General features: G+C 41.8%; 1 protein-coding gene across 1 annotated transcript in view; it reads right to left on the bottom strand.

Moving 5' to 3' along the window:
• The window catches only part of NPAS2 (neuronal PAS domain protein 2), a 150,912-nt gene that overhangs the window by 60,511 nt on the left and 63,672 nt on the right, over window positions 1-26,729 (bottom strand). The window contains exons 3-5 of the mRNA XM_067563513.1: window positions 21,909-22,057; window positions 17,041-17,132; window positions 8,398-8,487 (exon numbers count right to left, since the gene is read on the bottom strand). Of these exons, the coding sequence (XP_067419614.1) occupies window positions 8,398-8,487; window positions 17,041-17,132; window positions 21,909-22,057 (331 nt within the window). The remainder of the gene's footprint in view (window positions 1-8,397; window positions 8,488-17,040; window positions 17,133-21,908; window positions 22,058-26,729) is intronic.

Raw genomic sequence — 26,729 nt, 5'->3', positions numbered from 1 at the left:
TGTCCAAAGAATGTAGCTTCTTATCCTCTCTAGTGATATGATCCTTGGGATAGAGAACAGGCAGCTGTATGGTTTGGTTCAGACGCAAATGAGAAATAATCTTTGTGATGAATTTGGGGTGTAATCTCAAAGACAAATTTATTGCTATGGACCTCCGTATATGGAGGGTCCATCCTAAGGGCTCCAAGCTAGCCATAGTGATTGCCATCAGGCAGGCTACTTTCATAAAAAGATGCAGAAGTGAGCAGGAAGGAGCTTAAAAAGTGGATCATGAGTATTGAAAGCACCAGAATGAGGTCCCAGTTAGGGGATGGTATCAGTACTGGAAGAAAGATTCTGATGATGCCCTTCAGGAATCTCACTGTCAGAGGGTGGGTGAACATCAAGTAGTTTTCTTTCAATAGATGAAAGGCATTAATGGCTGCCATATGGACATGCTGCGTGCTGTCAGACAAACCAGATGTCTTTACAGATAATAGATACTCCAAGATGGCAGGGACATCTGCTGCTTCTGGGGTATGTGTTGATGCTGACACCAAAAGGAGACACATTTCTATTTGGCCATGTAACATTTTACTGTGGAGAATTTTCTGCTGTGATTGAGGATGGACTGGACCTCCATTGAGCAAGTCTTTTCTAAATTAGTCATCCATCCACAAACCATGCAGTGAGGTGGAGGGATGCCAGATTGACATGGATGGTCCTTCCCTCGGCCTGAGTTAGTAGGTTTGGAAACAGTTGCACGTATAAAGCTGGGTGAGAAGTCAGATGAAGTATGGTGGTGAACCAGAATTGCCTTGGCCACTATGGTACCACTAAAATTGCTGTCACTTTGTCCTGACTGATTTTGTTGAGGACCTGGAGAAAGAGGAGAATGGGCTGGAATGCATACATACACCAGTGGTTCCGACCAATGAACCAGGAACGTGAATCCTCTGGAAATGTAGTGTAGAGATGCACAGGAGCAATAGGTTGGACAATTCTTGTTTATCTGTGATACAAAGAGGACCCATGATGGAAAACTCCATTGTTGGAAGCTTGTCTAATATACTGACTTGTGGAGCTTCCACTTGTGACCTCTGTAGAAATATCTGCTGAGGCTGTCAGCTTATGTGTTCGGTATCCCTGGAAGGTGTGCCGCTGAAAGGACAATTTGTTACTAGGTACACTAATTCTAGAGCTTGACTGCCTCCACGCAAAGAGAGGTGGACCTTGGTCCTCCTGGCTTGTTTATATAGTGTTCTGTGGTCATGTTGTCTAATATAATCTGAATATGCAGGTTGTGTATGAAAGGAAGAAAACTCTTTTAAACCTTGTGTACTGCTTGAAACTTGAGAACACTGATATGTAGGCTGGATTCCTGCTGGGTCCTGAGTCAGGGGAGGGTAAGGCAGGGCAAAGAGGCATCTGTAATCCATTTCTTTGTGGGTTGAGGGGGAACAAAGGGAACTCTCCCCCTTCTTTGCTTTCCCACCAGGTGAGAGATGCCAGGATGCTCTGAGGAATCAAAACTAGTTTGTCTAGAGAATCACTGTTTGGCATGTAGACCATCTTTAGCCAGGCCTGAAGGCACTGATGGAGTTTTGTAAATGGTGTGACATATATGCAGGCAACCATGTGCCCCAAAACTGACCAAACATGACTGAACTGTTGTCTGCAGGCTCAGGCAGAATTGGGAGATGATGTGCTTTGTCATGAGGAGTTTGTCCTGGGATAGGCTCTGGCCAAAGTCAGTTTCAAAGTTGCTTCCATAAGTCTATAGTCTATCTGAGGGATAAGGTGGACATTTCTAGATTAACCTCGGGTCCTAGGGCTCGCAGGAGGCTGAGGAAAGCAGCAACCCATGACTGAATTTTCTGGGATGACCTTCCCATGAACAGTCAGTTGTTGAGGTAAGGATACACTGGACTTTTGTGGCAATGGAAGTGTACCACTACCAAGAACATCTTTGTAAATGCTCTTGGGACTATCGAGAGACAGAAGGGAAAGACTCTGCTGTACTGATAATGTTTCAGGCCAATGTGAAACACTGGAACCTCCTGTGTACTGGGTGAATGTCTACATGAAAACAGGCATCTTTCAAATCAGAAACTACAAACCAGCTACTTTCACTGGAGGCGGGTATTACAGGGGGTCATCCTGAAGCTCATGTGGTGTATGAAGACAGTCAGTTGTCTGAAGTCCAGGTTTGGCCTCCACTCCCCCTTCTTCTTGGGGAAAAGGAATAACCTCATACAGAAGCCCTCCCAATTGTGTGTGTGAGGTACAGGCTCTTTAGCTCCTAGCTGGAGAATGGAGTCCACCTCTTGTCTAAGAGGTCAGAGAACAGGTTTTTGGAGCAGGTAATGGAAAGGAATTCTACAGAGTAGCCAGAGAAGATGATCTCTGGGACCCATCTGTCCAATGTGATAAATTGCCCCACCGGGAAGAAATAGGCCAAGTGTCCACCAAGAGCGTGGGGGTATCCAGTGGTGTGGAGACTGGCTGGCAGCTCTCAGAGATCCTGTCAGAATGAGTTTTTGGCAGGGGGTTGGGAGTGGGTTGGAAGAGACAGTGGGGCCTTCTCTCTGCTGCTGTTTACCTCTGATGCTTCCTGGCAGTTTGCAAGCCCTCTGATAGTAAAAGGGCTGAGTTACAGGACATTGTCTATATAAGAACGAGGTTTGCCTTACTTCCTTCAAGGCGCCAGGGTGTAAATTTTCAGAGTGGAGGGTCACCTGGGAGTCTGTAAGAGTGTGTAATGACTCGTCCATCTTTCCACTAAATAGATTGTTGCCCTGGAAGGTCCCCCACCATAGCTTGAACTTACTTGGGGAACCCAGAGGAGTGAAGGCATGAAGCCCGCCCCGTGATCACTGAGATTGCCATGAGTGGGATGCTGTGTCAGCTGTGTCTAAGGATGCTTGCAAGGAGGGTCTGGCTATGAGCTTGCCTTCTTTGAGGATAGCCTGGAACTGAGGCCTGAGCTCCGGGGGAAGCTTGCTGGCAAACTCCAATAATTTACTCTAGTTAATAAAGTCATATTTGGATATGAGTGCCTGATAATTCACTATGAGAAATTGTAGGCTAGCAGAGGAGAAGCTCATTCTTCCCAGTAGGTCCAGATTCTTGGCCTCTCTCTGAAGGAGGTGCACATGGCGGGGGAGGGGGGAACACAAGGGTCCTGAGCCCAGTAATATGGCATGAAATAGAAGGATGCCAATGAGGCTCTCAAAACTCTCTCAGGGCTTATTCTGCATCTCACTATGGGTCAGAGAGCCATTGGTCTGGCCTCAGAGTCATTGGAAGAATCTGAATCCACTACTTCCACTGGTGGGGCTGTTGGTACCGCTTGCCTGGTTGTGAGATGGGATAAATGGAACCAGCAAACACTGTACTCATGGTGTAGGTAGCTCAGCACTGTGGCTGGTGGCTGGGATTGGTAATTAACGTACCAACAGTGTGGGCATGTCTTGGCTCTGAGAGTATCCGCCACTCTGGATCTGTATAAATTGCTAGGTCCTCAAGAATAATAAAGGGTCTAAGAAGCAGATGGGGAAGGGCTTCCACCCCTAGGAGGAGCCAACGGGGCAGACCTGGTGGTGGGAGCCAGTACTCCTTGACCTTTCTTCCCACGGTGCACTACCAACTGTACAGACAGCGAGAGCTCCCTCCATTCCCTAACAGGTGTTGGAGTTGGTTCTATCCCCCGCATAAATGGCTTTGGAGTGTTCTGGATCTTTGGTACTATTGGTGTGGAGCTTTTTGGTACCAACCAGGAATCAGGCTGCAAAATCTCACCCAGGCATACCTCTTCTTGGAGACCTCCAAAGGAGATTTTTCCCATCTTTTTTGGGACTGTTTGTCCTTTCTATGCTCTCCTCTCTGCCTCAGAGAGTCCTTAGGCCTGGGGTCTGAAGGTCTGGATCTAGAGAGCACTTGGTCCAAAGGAACTCTTCTAGGTGACTCCAAACAACATACAGGGAGGTCAGGGACCCGGAGAGCAGGCTGGGGCTTCATGGAGAGTTCCATCAAGCGTCTTTGGAGATGGACCTCAAGGATTGTCATGTTTGCGGAGGAAAGAAATGACAAGTCTCACACCTGAACCCAAGGCAATCCAAACAGGAGTTATGTGGATTGCTAACCAGGAAGACCCAGGGGCAAGTCACATGGAATTTGAAGCCCGGGATCTTGGGCTTACTAAGGCCCCAAATGGGAGGCAGAGGGACAAAAAGGAGAAAAAAGACTCCCTTAGCCCCAAAAGAAATCTACCAACTAACTAACTGTACTAGTAAACTAACCAACTGTACAAAAAGGCAGAACTATTTACATGAAGTAAAACCTGACTGAACAGGAGAATGGTAACAAGGCAGTGGACACTGAGACATTCTGTCTCAGACCACAAGAATTAGAAAGGAACTGGAGAGCTGGTCAGTCTGCACTGCCCCTTATGCCCTTGGTTTGGAGCATGAGGAGATGCAGAGTACAGACATGGACCAATGGACACTACTGTGGAAGAATAACCCAGTCTCAAGCACATGCACACCTAGAATGGAATACACATAGGGACCATCACTTGAAAAACAACAGAAATAATTTGTTGAAGTCACTGGAGTTACATGAGTGTAAAACTGGTGCAAATGAGTGGAGAATCAGGCCTATTATCTTCTCTAAAATCTTGCCAGAATAGCTTCATTTTAGCTTTATTATTTTCTAATCTGCAAGAATATTTCATAGTTACTAGTTTAACATTTCAGGTTTTCTTCTTACGATCTCTCTTCTCTGTAGTTTTCCCTTTCCGCCTGTATGAGCATCCTAGTACTCAGCTGTGTAAAGTATTCTCTCTATACTCTGTCTCTGTTTCAACCAATCCTGAAAGTGGTCTCCAGAGTCTGTAGAATGAGCAAATTAGAAATATCAGATCAGTTAGGGAGTTCCTTGCAAAAAGTAATTGCAGGTCAAGTTCTTACTGTAAAATATTCCAGGATACTTCATGTAATGGAAATAGGATTGGTTCTATCTATTCTGATCTTATGAATGTGCAAAACCAACATGCCCTCTCACAATTCTGGTAAAAGAAAAGTATTTCAGTAGTAGCCCCAGGGATCCCTGCACTGCATGCTGTCCACTCAGACCTACATTTTGCCCCCCAGAACAGCAGAACTGCAGCGGTTCTTTCTGCAGGCATGTAGGAGGGAGGTTGGATTTCACCTTTAAACAATGGATGAAAATAGCTTACGAATAGTTCCAGGAAGTGGACAAAATATGCCATAAGTACTTTTCAAATAGCACTTTGATCAGTTTTACAATTAAAAAATAAAACAGATAGCAGGGACTAAATTAGCAAACATTAAGTTGCACGTGCACAATATGTCAGCTAACTGCACATGTAGATGGATTTTTGTATATGTATGTATCCATTTGTACACTTTATGCATGCAAATGCATGTGTTGTATACTCAGATGTCTTTTGTGGGTACACAAACATGTTTTGCAAGTGGGGTTTAGATGCTGATTTTTAAAAATTTAACTCGTATGAGCTAAGTATATCAAAAAGAATAAAATCCTGACAAATTGGAAAAAAAAATTGACCCAGTGTGACTATGATGGGTAGTTTTTAACCGTAAATATCTCATCATTCCTTAGCCTGTAAACTCCTTGGGGTGGAACCATCTTTTTGTTTTGTGTTTATATAGGGCCTAGTGTATTAAGGTCCTAGTCCATCATTAGAGCTCCTAGGAGCTACCACAATAAAAATAATAATGACCCATATCCCTGTTTGGGATTGGATATCATACAAGGTTATCGTGCTAGAGACTAATATGGTAAGGAAAGAATAACCAGTTTACAGTTTTAGACCTCCGTTCAGGTCTAACATACATGCCTAAATATGCCCTTATTGAAATGGGGTTTAAGGCTCATTGACTTCAACAGGACATAAGCACATGCTTAAGTCCAAGAAGGGCACATGCTTAAGTGCCCTTCCCGAATAGGAATGCTTTCCTGAACTGGATCCCTAGCTTCCACTAGGATTTAAGAAAAGAGGGGAAAGCAATGCAAAAGTTCCCTTAACACTGAGACAAACATCTGAAAAATCTTGGAAACTGAAGAAATTCTGTGGAAATCATTGGGCCCAACAGATGGTAGGACAGCAAGAGGCGATCTTTCTGCCCACAAATGACAGAAAGATTACTGACCTCCTGCACTGCGGAGGACTAAAGAAAAATTAAGTAGATGGTTTTAGTTTGAGCTATTTCGTTACTGTTGCATAGCAATATTCCTACAATCACCCTCAGCTTCCTTATTTCATGACATTGTTTCACCTAAGAAGAAAATAATTACTGATCATATTATAGCTTAGTGGAATATGTTAGATATATTTGGTGGGATGGAGCATATTTAACATATTTACATATTTGGTCGAATGGTGAATGAGGGAAGAGCATAATTACAATTTTACTAAGCAAAAAAACAAATGGGGAAGAAAAGCGTTTCCTGTTGCTTCTGGCTATGTATTTATATGGAGACTGAATGACTAAAAATGAGTGAGGATTAATGCCATAATTATCATACCATCTGTCCCAGACCAGTATCACCAGCAGGAGCAGAAATAAAACAACTCTTCTCCTGCTCCTCAGGCAAGACAAAGCATAGCAGAGGAGCTTCTTCAGGACACAAGACCCCATAATCTACCCCCAGGACACAGGGCCACAGGGAGCAGCAGCTCAATCACTACCATCTTAGAATCATAGAATCATAGAGTTGGAAGGGACCTCAGGAGGTCATCTAGTCCAACCCTCTGCTCAAAGCAGGACTAACCTCAGCTATATCATCCCAGCAAGGGCTTTGTCAAGCCGTACCTTAAAAACCTCTAAAGATGGAGATTCCACCACCTCCCTAGGTAACCCATTCCAGTGCTTCACCACCCTCCTAGTGAAAAACTTTTTCCTAATGTCCAACCTAGACCTCCCCCACTGCAACTTGAGACCGTTGCTCCTTGTTCTGTCATCTGCCACCACTGAGAACAGCCTAGCTCCATCCTCCCTGGAACCCCCTTTCAGGTAGTTAAAGGCTGCTATCAAATCCCCCCTCGTTCATCTCTTCTGAAGACTAAACAAGCCTAGTTTCTTCAGCCTCTCCTCATAAGTCTTGTGCTCCAGCCCCCTAATCATTTTTGTTGCCCTCCGTTGGACTCTCCAACTTGTCCACATCCTTTTTGTAGTGGGGGGTCCAAAACTGGACACACTACTCTAAATGCGGCCTCACCAATGCCGAATAGAGGGGAATAATCACTTCCCGCGATCTGCTGGCAATGCTCCTACTAATGCAGCCCAATATGCTATTAGCCTTCTTGGCAACCAGGGCACACTGCTGACTCATATCCAGCTTCTTATCCACTGTTACCCCCAGGTCCTTTTCTGCAGAACTGCTGCCTAGCTCATCGGTCCCCAGTCTGTAGCTGTGCATGGGATTCTTCTGTCCTAAGAACTCTGCACTTGTCCTTGTTGTACCTCCTCAGATTTCTTTTGGCCCAATCCTCCAGATCATTAATGAATTAATTTGTTTAGGTCCTTCTGTATCCTATCCCTACCTTCCAGGGTATCTACCACTCCCCCTAGTTTAGTGTCATCTGCAAACTTGCTGAGGGTGCAATCTACCCCATCCTCCAGATCATTAATGAAGATGTTGAACAAAACCGGCCCCAGGACCGACCCCTGGGGCACTCCGCTTGTGACTGGCTGCCAGCTAGACATGGAGCCATTTATCACTACTCGTTGATGGGGAATGGCACTGGGAACAGTCCTTAAAAGGCTGCATTCTGTTGAAAGGCACCAGACCAGCAGCCTGGTGACATCACTCAACCAATTCAGGGTCTGATCCTATTCTGTTGAAGCCTACAGGAGTTTTGCCTTTTATTTCAAAGGAGTAGAACCAGGCCCTCAGCACACACCTCAGAAGGCCACCAGCACCAGCAGTACCATTCCCCATCAACTATAAACCATTTCATATTTTTCCGAGAAATCAAAGATGGAGAAAAACACTTGTGTCATCTTGTCCCTCCGCACACCAGGATATCCTTCAGAGCTTTATCCTGTCTAGTTTTAAATGCTTCACAGCAACAGGGAACCGAAGTGTATGAATCATACTCAAAGAAAACAAGCAGAGCTGGCTGGATTTTTTTTTTAAATTAAATTTGTCATTTTGATGGGAAAAAAATTCACAGCGTTTTCATGAAATCTCCCCCTCCCACTTTTTAACCAATGCTAGAAATAAATTGGGGTCCCATTCCTGCACCCAGAGTGAATATTCCTAGAAGTCAATGGGACTACTCACAAGAATAAGCATTACATGCAGATGTTGGTGTTTACAGGATTGACCCATAATTTGTAACTGAAAGAGTGTGCATGAATTACTCACGGGTAAATGTCCAAGAAGAGGTGTAATGCTGTCAGAAACATATATGATGCTTCCATCTGTGGTTACTGCTATAATGAAGCCATCTAGTGCCTAAGAGAAATACACAAGTGAAGAGTTTTTTAACAGTACTATGGGTTTTTATCAGTGATTCTCATTGTACATTGATTAAAACCTTTTTACCTCACCACTGTATTGTTATTGGGTTGTAGGAACATTATCTCAAGTTGCACAACAGTAATTCTCTAATTTTACAGTCTTATCTCACTTATACAGTGTTCTTCGCAGTCTAGTAAAATATACTAGCTGATGCAACAAAAGGCTTACAGGAACATTTCAAATATCAGTTTTTAAATTAATCACACATTTTAATACTGCAAAATGACTAAGCCTGGATCCTTGGAAATTATTTTATAAAGTTAGTTCTGTGTAAATATCAAAGCATCATGAAAGGATGCAGTTCTATCTCAAATAATAATTCCTCACAAAATAATCTGTTTATATTAATGTAATGTATATTACTATGCTTTCATGTAAATAAAAGCAACAGAAATGATCAAATAATCTTTAGCTTCAGGTTTAACTGAGTGACTTATTTTAAAGATCATAGTATTAGATTATTCATTAGTGATAAAATTCACCTTTGTGCAGAGAGCCAGTACTGCAGTTAGGCATTACTTAAAACCCACACAGCAGCAGATTCTCCAGCCCTGGGATTTAAATGGGGCACTGGCCTTGCACCAGCCCTCTGCATAGAAGAGAATATCACCCTAAAATATTTTATCACATACAAATATTTTCCTCCATACCCGTATCTGAAATCAACAGCCTACTTCATCTTCAGCTAAACATCCCAAGTGGACCTAAAGCAAGGTCTCATCTTCTGCTCCAACAAGGAGAACCAAACAAATTAAGAAGCACTTACAGTATTTGCTCAAGTATTTTATTAAATTCATAGCGCTAGCCCTGCACCCACTTAAGTTGATGAGTCAATGGCAAAACTCCCATTGTCTTCAGTAGGAGCAAGTCTAGACACATAAGTCAATCGATCTAAGTTCTGATATTGGTGCCGATCATTGTAGTATCCGAGTAACACAAATGTTACAAACTAATAAATGTTAAATAATAAGAATAGAGCTCCTACATATGCTACTGGAGAAACCTGTTCACAGCACAGGTGTATTGTGAACAGTCAGATTATTGTGACATTGAGGTCATAGGTTAAATGCAAGATCTTATTGCAAATCTAGGGAATATTACCTTCTAATGATGTTATACTGCATGACCTCCAAATCATGACAGTCTAGGGGTTGATCCTGTGAGATGTTGAGCATCTTTACTTCCCATTGACTCCAATGAGAATTGAGGGTGACCTGACACCTCTCAGGAATTCCCATATTATTCAAGACATTTTTAAAAATGATCAATATTTTTCAATAAACAAACATGTCTTGGTTGCTAGAAGGGCTCAGCATCCACACCTGCTTACATAAATGAGATCTGCAGGTGCTCCAAACCTTTGAAAATCAGGTCAATAATTTACACCTCAGTGGAAGATTATACCCACTAGCTCTTATAGTTAGTTTGGTTTTGTTAATTTTAGGTGCAGATAATATTTTTCTGTACTCCATTTAAAATATTTTCTAAAAGCTTTATAGCAATTAACCCATGAAGGACAAGAGTGGCCTTGCGGGGCAGCTGGGTTATGCCTGTTACTATGATGAGGTTTATGTATTAAGTCTTTATTTAATATCTGATGCAAATCATACAAATTAACTCATAGCAGAATTCTGTGGGGAAATCAAATTAAGCTATGCATATATAATTCTATTTTATTTGTTTATTTGAAAACAATCCATCCAACACTAAGATGATGTATCTCTCATCAAAGATTATTCAGCTGTAAAAATCACATTTGTACAGACAGAGCCTAATACTTTTCCTGTTTATGTCACTGACAAAATTCCTATGGTGCTTAAACTTAGACTCTCCTGTGCCCAGTGGCACATGAGGCAACCCATTTTCCCCACCGCTGTCTGTCCAAAGCAAGGTGTTTGATTTCTTCGTAGGATGTCTCCTTGATGGTGTAGCCTGATTTTGGAGTGTATTAATATTTGATAGGGTTGCTGGTGTGCCAAATGATCTGATTGGGTTCTTGTCCCTGAACCAGGCTCCAGTTTATTTTATAGGGACCCCGGGTGCACAACAGGAAGGCTCTTAGTGATAGCCAAATTGTATAATTTATAAACTTTTATTAAGATAACATAAAATAATAGACAAATGACAAATGATAGACAAATAATATAGAGAAAATTAACAATCAAATGGATAATGGATAAACCAATCTTAATTTAGAGACATATGATATATATATTTCCTATATGCTTTTGATTAATATACTCACACCCTTCCCTGGTGAACTGGTTGAGAGAGATGTCAGGTTCCCCAATTCAGGAGTAGAGGGATGGAGTAGGCAGTGCTTGAGAGCTGAGAGCTATAGCTAAGAGCTATACTACAAATAATTCTAAGTATAGATGAAAAAGAAATCTTAACACTAACTAAAGAAACTTCAAAAAGGAGTAGCTGATGAAGGCGAACACGCCAAATAGCATGATTTGCCCCTTCTTATACCCCAAGAATATGAGTCCTCCTTCTAAGTCCAAACTTGGATTTTCACCTCCAAACTTTTAGGGTACACATATTCTATAGGCTGACAGGTTCATGCGTATTAATGACGTATCCACATCCTTCCAAATGGGCTAGGTCTCTCACCTTTGTTATTTTTAGCCTTTTGTAGGTTTTATGGTGTACTTGTGAAGTTTCTTGGGCATAACCGGGGACAGCCCGTTCCCCTTTTAATGTCTCTTGACTTGTCTAGGGTAAAGGTTATGACCATATATGTCTTATCCTGTTATACATTGATACTTATCTAAGCCAAAGGTTGAATATATATATACACTAACGGTAGCTGTCATCCAGGATGTGGCCTGGAAGGTACTTTGCATTACAGCTGAATAAAATATCTAATTTTATTATTTAATCACACAATCATATCAAAATATATATGAAAAATATCTCTAATAATAATAATGCAAACAAGCAGGCTAGTTCTATAGGCTACAATGGTAGCATTGTTTTTGATCCTCTTGTAATAGGTCATTTTTTGTCCTCCACGTCTTCTCTTCCCTCCAAGTGGAATCCAATCTGAGATGTACCTTGTCCTTCTGCCAAAGAGTAGCATGATGACATGGCCAATTAGCTGTAGCTGTCTCTGTCTAATAACTTAGTCCACAGTCTGCTAACCCGGGGGCACATACTTCCATGTTGTTTACAATCTCTCCAATGAATTCCCAGGATTCTTCTTAAACAACGCTGGTGGAATGTATTCAACTTTCTGTTGTGTACTTCTACATCTGCCACATTTCTGAGGTGGATAGTAGTGTTGGATGGACAATAACATTGTACAATCTCTTTGCAGCGGGTAGATGTATGTTCTTACTCTTCCAGAGCTTTGACGGATGGGGAAATGAACTTCTGGCTTTACCAGTTCTTGCCTTCATTTCTTTAGTGAGCTGGTCATTGGCAGATATGGTACTTCCAAGATAGAGTGTTATCAACCCTTTTGTACTCTTCTCCTTCAATTTCACATCTGCCAGTGTTGACAGCATTCTCACCTATCTCCATGGTCTTGGTCTTATGTGTACTGATACAAAGTTCCACTTCACTTTTATGTTCTCAAGAGTGGTGCAGGATCAGGTCACTATCAGGATAGCAGCCATTTCACTGCAGTCAAATATACTTTGGTTCCTTTGAGCCTATGCTTGCAAAAAGCAAGCTTTTATAGCTCAACAAAGACATATTGTCCACATGTAAATAAATTAGGACTTGTTTGGGCGACCAAGACTAGAGAGAGAAAATAGTTCAACCGGACCTCTCAATGTCTACAAAGCATTCGCTCATGAAGAATCATAGTATTATCTTCTATTGGCAATTATCATACAAGAAAGTTACTTGCCTTGTACTAACTGGAATTCTTCAAGATGTGTAGTCCTTGTGGGTATTCACTGTGGGTGTACATGCGCTCCGTGTGCCTGAGACTAGAAGATTTTTCAGTAGCAGTGTCCGTTTGCCTGCACCTATGCCATGCCCTTGCTCCAAACCACCTCTCCAGTTCCTGCTCTATTGGGAATTCAGAGAAGATCCAAGCAGAGGGGCAGGAGGACTGGTCCTGGAATACCCACAGGGAACATACATTTTGAAGAACTCCAGTTATTATAAGGTAAGTAATCTTCCTTTCTTCTTTGAGTGCCAGTCCCCATGGTTATTCACTGTGGGCCACGCCCAAGCAGTATTTATTGAGGAATTATGCTGCACCCCAGACCATAGGACCAATGAAAAAGGAGGCATCTGAGCATGAAGCTTGAACAAGGGCATAATGTCTAGTAAAAATGCGTACAGAACCCCAACTCATCACTCTGCAGGTCTCCAAGAGAGGAATTCCTTGCAGGGAAGCTGGCAAGACAGCTTGTGTGCAGTTGAGTGGGCCCTGATACCTTGTAGGGAAAGGGCTTCCTTAAATTCACAGCTCAGGAGGATGCAGCTCAAGTTCCATTTACAGAGTCTCTGTGATGAGATTTCTTTTCCTTTCACTCTCAGCGATAGAAACAAATAGTCTCAGAGGTTTTGTCCTTTGCAAGCAGAAGGCTAGAGCTCTGTGGACATCCAATGAATAGAGCCTCTTGTCATCCCTATAATTATGAGTTTTCAGGTAGAAGAACAACTTGATTCAGGTGAAATTCAGATAGAATTTTTGGGATGAACTTGAAATGCAATCTCAAGGACATTTTGTTCCTGTGGGACACCAGGGAGGGTTCACCGTAAGTGCCCCAACCTCACCCACTCTCCAGCCAGAGGTGATTGCTGTTAGGAAGGCCATTTTCATAGAAAAGGGTAATAGAAAGCAGAAGGCAGGAGGCTAGAGGCTTGAATGGCATGTTCATAAGTGCTGAGAGTACCCAGTTCAGATCCCAGGCAGGTTTACGTTTTAATATGGGGAAAGGTTCTGATGATACCTTTCAGAAACTTCACGGTTGTGGGATGTGTGAAAACCAAGCAATTCTCCACCAGAGGAGGGAAGGCATTAATAGATTCTAAATGTATGTGCAGTGAACTGATGTATAGACCTGATGTCTTCAAGGAAATAAGACAGTCCAATATAAGAGAGCTCTGACTCCTCTGGAGGTAAGTGATGCTGCTGACACCAGAGGGAAAACGGCTTCCATTCGGCAGCATAGCACTTCCTGGTTGAGGGTTTCCTGCTGTTATTAAGAATTGATTGGACCTCTTCTGAACGTGCACTTTCTAAGATTTCTGTCCATCCAAAAACCAGATGGAGGGAAGTTGGTGGGGATGGTTGGTTCTGCCCCCATTCTGAGACAGTAGGCTCAGGAAGGGTTGCGAGTACATGCATGGGCAAGAAGCCATCTGTGGGATGGTGGTGAACCAAAGTTGTCTTGGCCAGCAAGGTGCTAACAGGATTACTTGTTGTCTTGTCCTGCTTCATCTCCCTGAGGACACAAGGGAATAAGGGAATGGGAGGGAAGGCATATGTTGGTGGGTCCAACCACTGTACCAAGAAGGAATCCCTCTGGAGTCATGCCTGTGGGCAGCTTGGGAGCAGCAGGCTGGCCACTTATTCTTTGCTTGGGTCTCAAAGAGGTCCCAGGATGGAGAGTTCCACTGCCAGAAGATGTATTGCACTGCCGAAGAGTGATCTCCCACTCAGGATCCCTGTGGAAAAGCCTGCAATTGGTTTCTCCTGCTGAAGAGATTTAGTCTCTTGTCATCCTTGTTTGAAGGGGTGGGCTTAGGCTGGAGCAATTTGTTATGGCTGGACCCGAGGTGGATGTAGCCTCAGAGTGGATGCAGCCTTCGATAGCAGCACTGTACTAACCTGCCACGGAGTCACCAACCACCCGCAGCAACACCCTCTGCCCAGGCACTGCAAGCCTAATCCCACCGCAGTGAGGAGGGGAAGTCCCAGAGAAAGGGGGGCTGAAGAGTGAACTCACCCCACAGCAGCAGTCCTGTTCCAAGGGGCTGGGCCCAGCTTCCCACTCCAGACATTGCAACCTGCTGCTGTGACCCCAGGTGCCAGGTTGCACTGCTACTCATGCAAATTTGGCCCAGCTACACAAAGTGCTGGCTGGATCAAACCTGAGACGGGGGTCCTGTGCAAATGCAAATTAATTTAGGCCTGATTTCTGAGGGTGCAACTGCACCCATAGACCCTGGCTAAAGCCTCCCTTGGGCGGGACCACTACAGAGTTCAGGATGGGGTGGGAAAACAAATATTCCGCCCCTTTGGCCAGGACAAAGTACTTTTTCTCCACCATTTTTAGGGTCAGAGTATATTAGCTGGGGGCGGGGGAGTCAGATATTGGCAATGACATGCCTTCCCTGCCTGCAGCCCCACAAACTGCCAGCAGCAGGGAGGAGGGCTGCAGCTTGGATGCTGTGACTTTCCAGGGGCAGTGGAAGCTATGGCAGGGCAGCAGCAGAGAGCCGTGCAGCTCCTTGCACCTCTAGCTGAAAGCCCTGACACCTGGACTGCTGCCCCTCTCCCTGTTGCTGTCGTCCTGCCCACAACTCCCCAACCAAGCCTACAGCACCAGTACTCCAGCAGGGGCTCCCCCACTGGGCAGGGATGTGGGTGCTCCATCCCCTTACCTCCTGTGTGGCCCCTGAGCGCATACAGGTTTGCAGGGCTGCTGCCAAGGAAGGCATGTCCCAGTCCTTCTTTCCCTGGCTCCAGCCTTGCACACCTGCCTGTGGCCAGGGCTTCTCTTCTAAGAGTTCTCAACAAGTGGCATGTCATTGCCAATATCCGAATCCTGTTAACATTAAAGTCAATGGGATGGAATGGGATTGGTTCCTGCCAAAATGTTGCTATTAACTGGAAGTAGTTGATATCAGGATTGCTATTAAGTGGCATCCACTGTACCTTAGAAAAAAGAAAATCTATTTACAATACAAGAAGATGGGTGGGAACACTCACAAATGTTCCAGTCTCTGAGTTCCCTCTCAGACCATGAGTGGTAGAAAGGAACTGGAGAGGCATTTGGTCCACAGCACTCCTTATACCCTCAGTTTACAGCATGAGGTGGGGGGTAGCACGCAGGCACAGATCAGTGGACACTGCTACTGAAAAATCTTCCAGTCTCAGGCGCAAGGAGTGCATTCCAACCCACAGAGAATAACCACAGGAACCAGCACTCGAAGAAGAACCCAAGTCATCAGCCCATGCATTTGTTTCCACCTCAAGGGAATATTTTTAATTCAATGTGAAGGGAGTTACATGTGTAAATTCTTGCGCACTGAAATGAGAATCTACCATCATGTCAGGCAAGTGCAAATGAAGTGTCTTAAAAAATTGTAAAAACTGGCTTGCAACATTGAGGAGTGCCACGTAAAAACCAAAGACCTAAGATAGAATAGACACAAACAAATAGCTGGATCAAACGTAGCTATTAGTTAATTGTTTCCATTTGCTTCAAAGCATGAGCATTAACAGAAAGGGACGTTAAATACTTAACAAGAAAATGTATCATGAAAAACTAAGAGGTAATGGTGACTGAATAGTGGAGCCTTAGAGATAATTTACAGCTATCCACCCCCAGCATAGGGCAGCAGCTGTCTGTCCTCCTCGCAGGGGCTAATGCTGCCATTGATGCAGTTCCTCCTGCTGACTATTTGCATCTCCCTGCACCCACAGAGTGAATGATGTCCATTCACACTATTTTCTTCAGACGAATGTTCATAAATCACAGCAAAGGAAACAAATAAGCAGAGAAAACATATTACTAAACGTTGCTCCAGAACCAAGTAATCTTTACCTTTTTAGTATCAGAAAAGACAATTAACAAGGCTGTAGTTATTTTTAAGATAGAAAATTACATTTTGACAGCTGACTTGGATTTCATATCAAACCTACACAAACATCGAGTCATTTCCCTAAAAATCTCTGCTAGTTTTAGAAACTCCCATGGTATGATTTATATGTAATTTAATAGAATAAAATTGCAAAGTGATTGTGCTCCGTATTATAATAAAGATGTCTTTGATAGGAACTTTGGAAATGATTGCACTGGAAGTACTAATGACACTAATGGTGTCAAGTCAACAGGGACTGTCATTTTCTGTTTGTATAGCACCTAGCACAATAGGGATGTGGCGTGGATGACCTTTAAGTGCTAATGCAGTATAAATGTTAAATAAAATAATAATGACAATAATATACATGCAAAAAAAGGAGAGAAATGGCAAGCTTTCCCTTTCCCTATCTTATATTTTTATCAATAAAATGTAAATCATTATTTGAATTTATTCTATGTATTATCTTTAATGTGTGTCTGTGGCATTTTTTAAAAGTTGAGGATTTTTATTGACTGCATACTTCAGTTACTGCAGTGTCCAAGCACAGAATGGAACACGTATTGGTTTCCGACCTTTTTTTTTTTTTAAATGGTGGCTCTGCTTTATGGTCAAATACAATAAAATCTAAAGTTCTTCTCTTTTTGAGATCACAGACATATTTTTGCTCTAGAACAATGTGCACATACATAGCAAAATTATATGGCTTTTTACCTCCAACATCAGCTGGGTGAATTCTTCATTGCTGAGAAACGAAGGCTTCCAGTCTTGTGGAATTTCACAAATCTCTGTCTGTGCTGAGACTTCTAAACAAATAACATGACCATTTTGTTTTAAATCCAAAGAAAAGTATATTTTGCAAAACTAAATACAAATTGCTGCTAAGGGATATCAATACTTTGTATAATTTGAAATGAATAGAGATTTTTCAAGCATGGGACATGCATGCAGTGTGAGAATATGGATGATCTCCTCATTGAACCATATTCTGAGATCCTTATTCAGTTTTTATTCAGCCAAATCCCATTGTCTTCAATGGGAGTTTGCAGTCAAATGGCCATTGTTTTCAATCAGTGTATTGCCTAGGTGAATATTGAGTTTAAAAAAAAAAAAAAAAAAGTAAGGCCTGAGCAAAATTAAAATGAGCATGAGGATTAGCCTATATCAAATATGTAATTGCATTTTACTGAGTTTCAGATTTAGGATGGGAATGACAAAGGGCTAGATATTGGCCACAACACCAAGTAGGTGCAGTGAGAAGTGTCCTTGAGGAAGCTGCAACAGGGACTGTGCCTCAGAAGCCACAATTGCTCCACCAGTTGCTTGGTGCACATGGAAAATGCACAAATTCCAACAACGTCTCTTGTGACAGAGCATCCTTTTCCTCTCACGGCATCACCAGCCAGCACCACAGGGCAGTGCAAAGGATGGGGGATCAAACCAGAGCTTTCCTCACACAAATCTGTTGGAAATGCAATCTCCTATCCTTTAAAATAAAAATCTGACTGTGAACCTGTTCTGTGGTTTGATGGCCATATTCTGTTCTGCCACATGGAAGACCGTGTCTATTAAGCACTCATAGGGTACTCGTCCCTTGTCAGCTTTCCCTTGGAGGAGTGCAAGTGCATCATAATTATGAATTATGGTTCTGTAGTTAAGAGTGAACCCAAATTAGAACTGGTTGAATCATATGTGTTGAATAATTTATTTCAAATAACATTTCCAATTAGTACTGGTACATTATTCACCTCAGCGGGTAATTAATGCAAGAATGTATTTTGTCAGATACATTATTTGATTCATTTCACAAAATTTTAAACGTATTTGCCTAATATTCTGTTCAGTATTCACCCAGCTCTAATAAAAATGTCCTGGAGCACTAGCACTGGAGGTGGAGGTCGAGGATAAATATGGCCTCTCTACTCTACTCAGATTAATCTAATCTATCAACATTTATAGCGCACTTAACACCACATTCTCTCTGTTCCAAGAGACTGACCACAAAAATAAAAATGGCTGACTGATATAAAAGGCAGCAAACCTATAACAGTGTCTGTGTGAAGTGCCTCATGGAAGTAAATCAAAGCGCACACACAAGCGTAGGTTAGTGCTTTTATCAGTGGAGCTGCAGCAGTCTGTTTCCCACTAAATTAAATTTTTCAGCATGCTGGGGTTGTCCTGATACCACAATGCAGTGGCTTTACAGGCCCAGAACGTTTAGCAGATGGCTGGGGGAAGAAAGGATCAGCTCCAATCAGCTCTTTATTACGTACTCTGCAAAATGTGAAATATTTTACAGTAGATACTAGCATGGAGAAACTGGCATATTTGAAACATAAATTTCTGGAAGAATTATTTGAATTTTGGCAAGCTTCCTTGGATTAATAAAAGAGACTGTTTATTGAACAGGAAACCTCAAAATTGATCTGTTTTTCTGTTATAATTAAATTCTTGGTTTAGAAAGCTGAATGTAAGAGAAAATACTACTGAATACAACAAATAAAAAGTATTATCTACAGTGGAGAAAAAACAATGTTTTTAAACTGTATTATTTGTTTTGTAGTATTTTGCACATCTACTATTGATTTAAATTTTTAAATAATGGATTTTTGTCTGAAATGTTTTTCCTTCCTTCCTTCCTAAACAAGAGCAAAAAACCAATAGCAATTCAGTCCAACCTCTACATGCAATCATAGGTTGTTTACTAAATGAAGAACAATCAGGTAAAAGAAAGTCAAGTGTCTTTTTTGAGTAAATTACTGGCACTATCAGCTGCTCCATCTACACTTATTCAGTTCCTATGTGGAATGTGGTTGTTCTTTAGTTGACTTTTTAAGTGGGCATATTAACATAATCCTTTACTCTGCCTTGGCCAGCTAAAAAGAAAGATACCTCATTACTGTCACATTTTAAATAAGTATATACAATTATCAAAGAAGCTGTAAAAGAATAACAGGTACAATGAAACGTTCAGATGTCCCAGTCATGTGCTCTTGCATGAAATCATCTTATCTATGGCAAAAATTAATTAAAAGAGAAATATCACTGCAATGACCAAATAACTATAGTTCTTCCCTCAATTATTTTGACATTTGTGACTTCATTATGTTGGTGTCATGATGTAAGAGTTTTTATGTGCTTTTTCATTACACCCATCTCTCTCAACTCTGAGCAGATGGAAAGGTTGTACAAGGAATATAGGAGAGCAAAGTGGCATAGTACACTAATTCACTAGGCCCCAGTCCTGCAAGCTGCTCTGTGAGATTGGACCCCTTCACCCATATGGAGTCCCACTGAACTCACTGGGGTTCCGTGTGGGCTGGGGACTGTCATCTCTGGAGATGTGGCCCATTTACACTGCTCCACAGCTGTGCATACACTGCCTGAGCAGTGTAAAGAGGCCTTATCAAATGAGAATCAGCCCCTGCTATCAAAGTTGGTTCGGGTTATAAGTGATAAAGTATCCTGGTGGACTTAGTCTGGTTCCTGATATTCCTTTGTGCAGATGTTCCCCTACTGCACGGAGCCACCCTACCAGGAAGTTGGAGCCTGGGCAAAGCCTTCAAGTGAATGGTCATGACTTCTAGATAATTCTCCAAGATCTCTCAAGGGATCTATGATTTGTGGGGGCTAAAGCATCTGCCCATTCCATGGGGTGGGAGGCAGGGGCAAACCCCACACTTCTGGTGGAGAAATCTGGTGAAAACTCTGCAAGGCAAAATTTGCAGCATTCCACCCTAAACTCAGGGTTCCTTCAGCATGAGGTGATCTGTCTCTAAAGTTTGCTCACATCACAGAAGAATGGTATAATTTAGCACATTTGAAGTTTTTGCTCAGAGAGGCCCCCAAAGTTTGGAACAGCAGGGGTTAAAGTTCAAGACTAAAATATAATGGTAGAGCTGACACATTTTTATGAGAATAAACATTCTCCCTTCAGATATATTTTAAAATAAATGTCTGGTCTTCATCACTATTCAGCAGCTGTCTTTGTTCTACTCTTCTATGCCAATTTGCAAGTGGCCCCAAAACCAAACTAAAATTGAACATGCAAGTTATGCAAATGCAAAACTGGTATTTGCCTGTGCAAATCGGGTAGAAGTTCACCAGATTTATGCAAGCAAATATTTGTGAATGCAATTTATGAAACCAACTTTAAAAATTTGGCCCTTAACATCAGAATTTCCTACTGTGGTACAGTATGCACACATCAGTTCTGAGCTCCCCTCCTTCAGCCACCCTTCAGCCTGCTTGGTGTGATGGTACATGGACCAAATGCCAGAGAAATAATGATTGATATTTTAAAGCCAGAAAGTATGCCATGCCATTTACTTTAAGGTATTTTCTGTATAGAAAATTACTTAAATTTGCAACTTTGAGCCTTTACGGTCCACAATTTTTAATTTAAAAAAAAAATCCCTGATGAATTTTCATCTGTTAAAATGTATAGTGAGCATGATGCAGTAGAAACTGAAACCTAGGCTAGACGAGACCCACACGGCTATGGTTGCTGGCTGCTAGCAGGTTGGCTTATCCAGGGAAAACAACCCCACTTCAAACCTACCAGCTTTACACCAGGGATGTGCAGAGGTGCACAGGCAAGCATCTCATATGATAACTCTCCCATCCCCTGTCCTCAGAAGCAGATTCCTTTTCAGACTCAGGGCCCACAGTATGTAGAATCACCACCTCCTTTCACAATATCCCATTAGGGACTAGATTGGCTCTCTACATCTTCTTTTAGAGAAGCTAAGAAAAATATTTCCCCCTCCAGTCGGAAGTCTGTTGGTGTCAGGATAGGGGAGCTTCTTCTTTCCTCCCGAGCACTTTTTTGTTCAGAGTGCATGTCCCTCCTCTGCTTAGCTCACAGGTCCATTTCAGAGCTCTGCTGCCCTTCGCATTTCTTCCCTGGCTGCCTGATATTCAGTCAGCTAGGGAGGCACACATCCTCTGCATTAGAACATCAGAGGACTGACTGGCTTCATTCATTTGAGCCCAACAGCCAAAAGATGCATTGTGATCAAGAAAGGCAGCCTTGATCAAGCCCATCAGGTCTGAACAGGCATTATACTACAGAGCAAGTAGGACCCTGTCTACACTTACCTGTGAGATTCGGTGGCAGTCGACGGGAGTTACACAAAGTACGCAAAAAACTTGCGTAACTCCCGTTGACTGCTGAGCTTCTCTTCTGAGCTCTGTCTTCACTGCATTGTGCCGACGGGAACAGTGTTCCCATCAACGCAGCGCTACGCTACTTGTGTTGCTGGTCTTAGTATGTCAATTTCTGGATCGACTGAGCAGGTCTGCGCTGACCACTCAGTCAATCCAGATAAATCGATCTGACGGTGGCGAATTTGCTGCCATCAGTGTAGCCGTAGCCTAGGATAAGTACTACCCTGTACCAAGGAGCAGCTGAGAAGGCTGATTTGGGTTGCCTATTGCCCTTAAGTTTTCTCATTATAAATTATAACTTGGAAGAAATCTTACTATGAAATTTTTGACCACTTGAGCCACTCTGACCATCACTGGCATAACAAGGATATTGTACAGTATGACTGTGAATGGATAGGATTAGTAATTTTTACCGTTGTGTTTCTGCAGAAAGCCAATGACTTTTTCAAGCACCGTAGTTTTGTCCATTTTACGGGTGTTGCCTGGAAGCATGGAGCTGAGCTCTTTGATGAGTACATTGAATTGGTCACGCCTCTTCTTTTCAGACTTATTACGTGAAGCCCTATAAATATCAAAAAAAAAAAAAAAAAAAGGACCTAGAAAAAGTAATCATTACATATTCTTCTTGCAACATATTATTTAGAAAATTAACTCTCTATGCATCAGTGTGTGAAGACTGGGCAAAACTACATAAGCAACCAAGAACTGACCTTTCTCACTCTCATCTTTGTGACCTGTTTAGTGGCCCACCTTGAAAAGCAGAATAGCCCTATAGATGGAGTGCTGGGTTGTGAAGTAATGGAGCAGGATTCTACTCCCCTCTCTGCTCTGTGACTTTATTATCTTATTCCTGTGCTCGCTCAGTGACCACATGCTGGTTCTTCTGTCCTTCCCCTATTATTCCAGCAGCAGGCCTACGTGTGGAGGAATCTCAGGTCCTTGTTTTCTGACAAATCATAAAGCTTGTCTTGTGAGCACAGCTTTTCAGGTGTGTGTGTTCTCAAAATTCATGCATTCTGTGATGAGGTATGTTGGACGCCCAGTACAATTTGAGTTGCTTGACCACTGTCCTACAGGCCTAGCATAGCTTCAGTTGCTTGCTTGGCTATTCTGACCCCTGTAGCATGACATCCTCCAGTTGGCAGAGACTGAATAACTTTATAGATGTCTCAGTTTCTGTACACCATAGCACATAACAAAACAAAATACAGATACTGTATTGTTTGCAGCTGCACATAAATAACGGTGATGAGAACAAGAAGTTATCCTTAAACGTCTGGGGGTACACTGTTTTACTGCCAAGGGGCAGACTTTTACTCTGCCCTTCCTATCACCAGATGTTGTTTTAATGACCCCAATTATTATAGTAAAAACAAAATATAATTAAAAGTAAAAACCCAATATAAGTAATTAGCATATATAATAATAAGAAAAAATAATTAAGTGAAGGTTATTTATAAAAAAGTATAAGTAGTCACCACTTAGACAAAGGGGGACGCTCCATCAACACCTGACTCCGAAGGAGGTGCTGCTGGTTGGACCAGAGGCCACTGACTCCCTGGCGGGGCCCCTGAAGAAAGCCGTTCCTTTATACAGCCTTCTGAGTGACTGCTTAGCTCTCCAGGCTTAGTGAGTATGATATTTTGTAGTTAATTTTAGGCTTTGTATCTAACTAGTATATTTATAAAAACCTTGCACATTAAACCTTATCAATCTGCAAATCAGGTGTACCATGTCTCACTGGTATTCACACTAATCACAAAGTGTCCAAAACCAACAAGGTACTTTCAGTAAGGGACGATAGTAAGTAGACAAGATAAATAACATGATGACACTTTTGTTGGTCCAGAAAACAATTTATAATGCTCAAACTTTTGGGCTGATCAAAACACTTGGGTATCCTGCATTATTTCTTGGGCAGATAAAAAAGTAAAAAACTGACAGGTTACAACCATCCTTTACCAGTTTAATTGTAAAAAGGAAAGTTGGTCTTGTGGTTTAGTTGGTGGACTGGGGTTTCAGGTGATCTAGGTTCAAATCCCAGTTTTGTCACAGACTCTATATGTGCCATTGGATAAGTCACTTAATTTCACTGTGCCTCAATTCTCTCTCCATAAAATGGGGATACTACTACTCCCCTTGTGGGTCTTGTCTATTTAAACTGTAAGTTCTTCAGGGCAGGGACTGTCTCTTAATAAAAATTAAAATACAGCTACCGAAAAGATTATTAGGAACAGTAATAGTAGCTGTATTTTAATTTTTATTTATTGTAGACGAGTCTGTAAACTAAGAATTGTACTCTTCAGTGCACTCTTCATCTCCCAGTATGAACATTTTTATATGTATGCTAATGGACCTTTTACTAGGAAGGTATCACCTGGGTTTATATGACTAGGCAAAAAATGAACTGTAAAATATGCCAAACATTCTGCTTACTTCTTGGAAAGGGTCAAGGCAAACAAGAACATCATAAGCTAATATTTACTTGGTTTAAATGTATGAAGAGCTAAAATTCTGGTTAGAAATAGACAGGATTTAATAAATAACAGGCCAACTTCTACTCAAAGTAACAACAGTGTCAAACCACAGTAATTCCACTGTAGTTAACAAGGAACTCTGGGCGTACACTGATGTAAATGAGAACAGAATTTAACCCAATTTTTACATTCTTCTGAGCACCAATAAGCATTTTCAGCAAAGATATCACAATGGAGGGTTCCATATGTCACTAGTGACAGGGGAGGTAATTTTTGTTTGTCTTGCTCTCAAGCCTGAATACACTTTGATATGCACTGGAAAGAAGCCAATCTATGGTTATTTTACAGCTCTGAACACAAACGATTGAGTTGATGTTGTCTGACTGATTTCAGCCTACTGTTACAAGTGCAGAAAACTGACAGGACAAGATTTGAATCCATCTTCATCATATTTCTGAACAATTCAAGTGGATTTAAAGAAAATCAAAATTTTATTTTCACCTAATTCAGTTCTCAGCCCTTGTCAGCTTGAAAGCCCCCTGTGACGCTGGCTGGATTGGGGGAGAGTGCATTTATTATATTATTTAACATAAATATGTCAAAATCGTAATAATTAATATGAGATATGCCATATCAGGTACCATTAGAAAGGCTGTAACATGCTAACTAAGATGATAATGTTTATGTTCATGTGTTATATGTGTAATGGAAGTTATGGATATGTTTGTATCTATATTTCCATTTGTACTGTGTTTCTGAGCGACACCACAGACAGGATGGCTGCAGCACGAGCCTGCTTAATGGCCCATTAAGGAAATTCACAGGTACAATGGGCTCAAGGGGAGAAGCCAGGAATATACCTGATGAGTCACCAGTCACTCATGTGACCCTGGACTCCACCTTATTCCTGTAAATTTCCAGAAGCAGCATGGCAAAGACCAAAGGACATAAGGCAAAGGCAAAGGCCAAAGCTGCACCACATCCATTTTCTCTTCAGTCTTCAGCCTCCTCTGGATCAACTCATCTACAACTGAACTGAAGCTGTGAAACAAAGGACTGAGACCCATCCAGGTACTGGATGTACACTAGAGGGACTATACAAGCCTGCAAACTCCACAATTCTATTATATATGGACTTTCAAATCAATTGTATGTATCTGATTGCTTTAATTATTTAACATTTCTCTTACAGTTTGTTTCTTTCTTTTTATAATAAACCTTTAGTTTTAGTTACTAAAGGATTGGCTGGCAGCATGAGATTTTGGGTAAGATCCAAACTTATATTGATCTGGTACTGTGGTTGACCCTTTGGGGTCAGGAGAAACCTTTGTGGTAAAGAGCACAGAGTTTTAAATAACTGATCTCTTTACTGGACCTAGTGGCCGATTGGGAGCCAGAGACTGAAATGCAGTAAAGGGGGCTGTGTGTATTTGTATTTTGGCTTCTTGATAACCAGTGTGTGTGGAATCAGAAGCACTGCTTGTGGCTGGTTGGGAAGTCTGACTTCAGTGTCACCACCAGTGCTCGGAGAATCTTGCTCTCCTGCCCTGACCTTGGCATTTTCAGGTGGCTACCCTGGGCATGGACGGTTCACACCCCCATCCCTCCAAAAACTGAAACAACCCTCCAGCATATATAGAGTATGTGTTGCTTGCCTGGAAAGTAAAAGATGTTTTGACAGAAACCAGAAAGTGCCTATTTTTAACACTTGACATTTTATTCACAAAGGAAATCTGAAAACTTCTCTAGTGGAAATAACTCTACCAAGATCCAAATCAATGATCAGAGTAGAATAAAGGAAGAAAAGAGAAAACCTTATTAGGTCATCTAATCTGTCTATTTGCCAATGCAGGACTCTATATTTGCTAGTGCTTTGTTCAGTCCAGTTTTAAATGTCTTGAACAAAGCTTCCTTTGAAAGCTTATTCAATAGTCTGTAGATCTCACTATTAGGGCATTCATTATCCCTGATATTCTCCTGAAGCTGTCCTTATCTTAATTTCATACCATTAATCCTAGTTATGTACCCCCTGGTTACCTCCAAAGAATATGGCATACGATGATGGGAAAAAGAGACCCAATATGAATGGAATTTTGATTATTAGAAATGTTAATAAAGCTTTGTCCCAGTGTATCACCACATATGCCCCTTACCAAAAAAAAAAAAAGAAAAAGAAAAAGAAAAAAAGAGGCATTAAAATGTCAGTAGATGGTAATGACAACTACTGCTATTTAAGATATGTGTTATCCTGTGTCCATTCTGTCTGTATGTTGCTCACTAAACTTTCTTTTGAATGGTTGCCTGGCATGCATCATAAAAGTAATTTGGACCTAAGTGTGTGAACTGGTAGCGACAGTTAAACCTGGAACTCCTCTTTCTATTCTCCCCTTTGCTTCATTCCCCACACCAAGAAAACAACACCACATTCCAGCAATGCTGTAATTCTTGACACTTTGTATGACACTTTCAGTTGTGATATCGTCAAAGATATCTTTTCGTGACATAATATGGCATGAGGCATCCATTTCCTTTATCCTGCTCCTCCATTCACAGGTGTCTACATTGTTTACAGATGGTTTGGCACATCCTTACATAGTACTTTGTACTGTGCACGAATAATACTATGTTTAGCAACATTCATGTGCATTAAGTCCCTTGTGAAGAGTGTTGGCACAGTTGCTTTGGGGAAACTTTGATAGACCCTTTGCCTCAGAAGACATCCCTTGCAGTCCTAAGTGTTGGCAGCAGTTAGGTCAG

Source organism: Emydura macquarii, unplaced genomic scaffold (assembly GCF_026122565.2).
Source record: "Emydura macquarii macquarii isolate MOO-44397 ecotype Brisbane River unplaced genomic scaffold, CSIRO-AGI_Emac_v2 contig_2531, whole genome shotgun sequence".
NCBI lineage: Eukaryota > Metazoa > Chordata > Testudines > Chelidae > Emydura > Emydura macquarii.
Note: the sequence above shows the minus strand (reverse complement) of the source record. Positions and strands in the feature narration are given on the sequence as shown.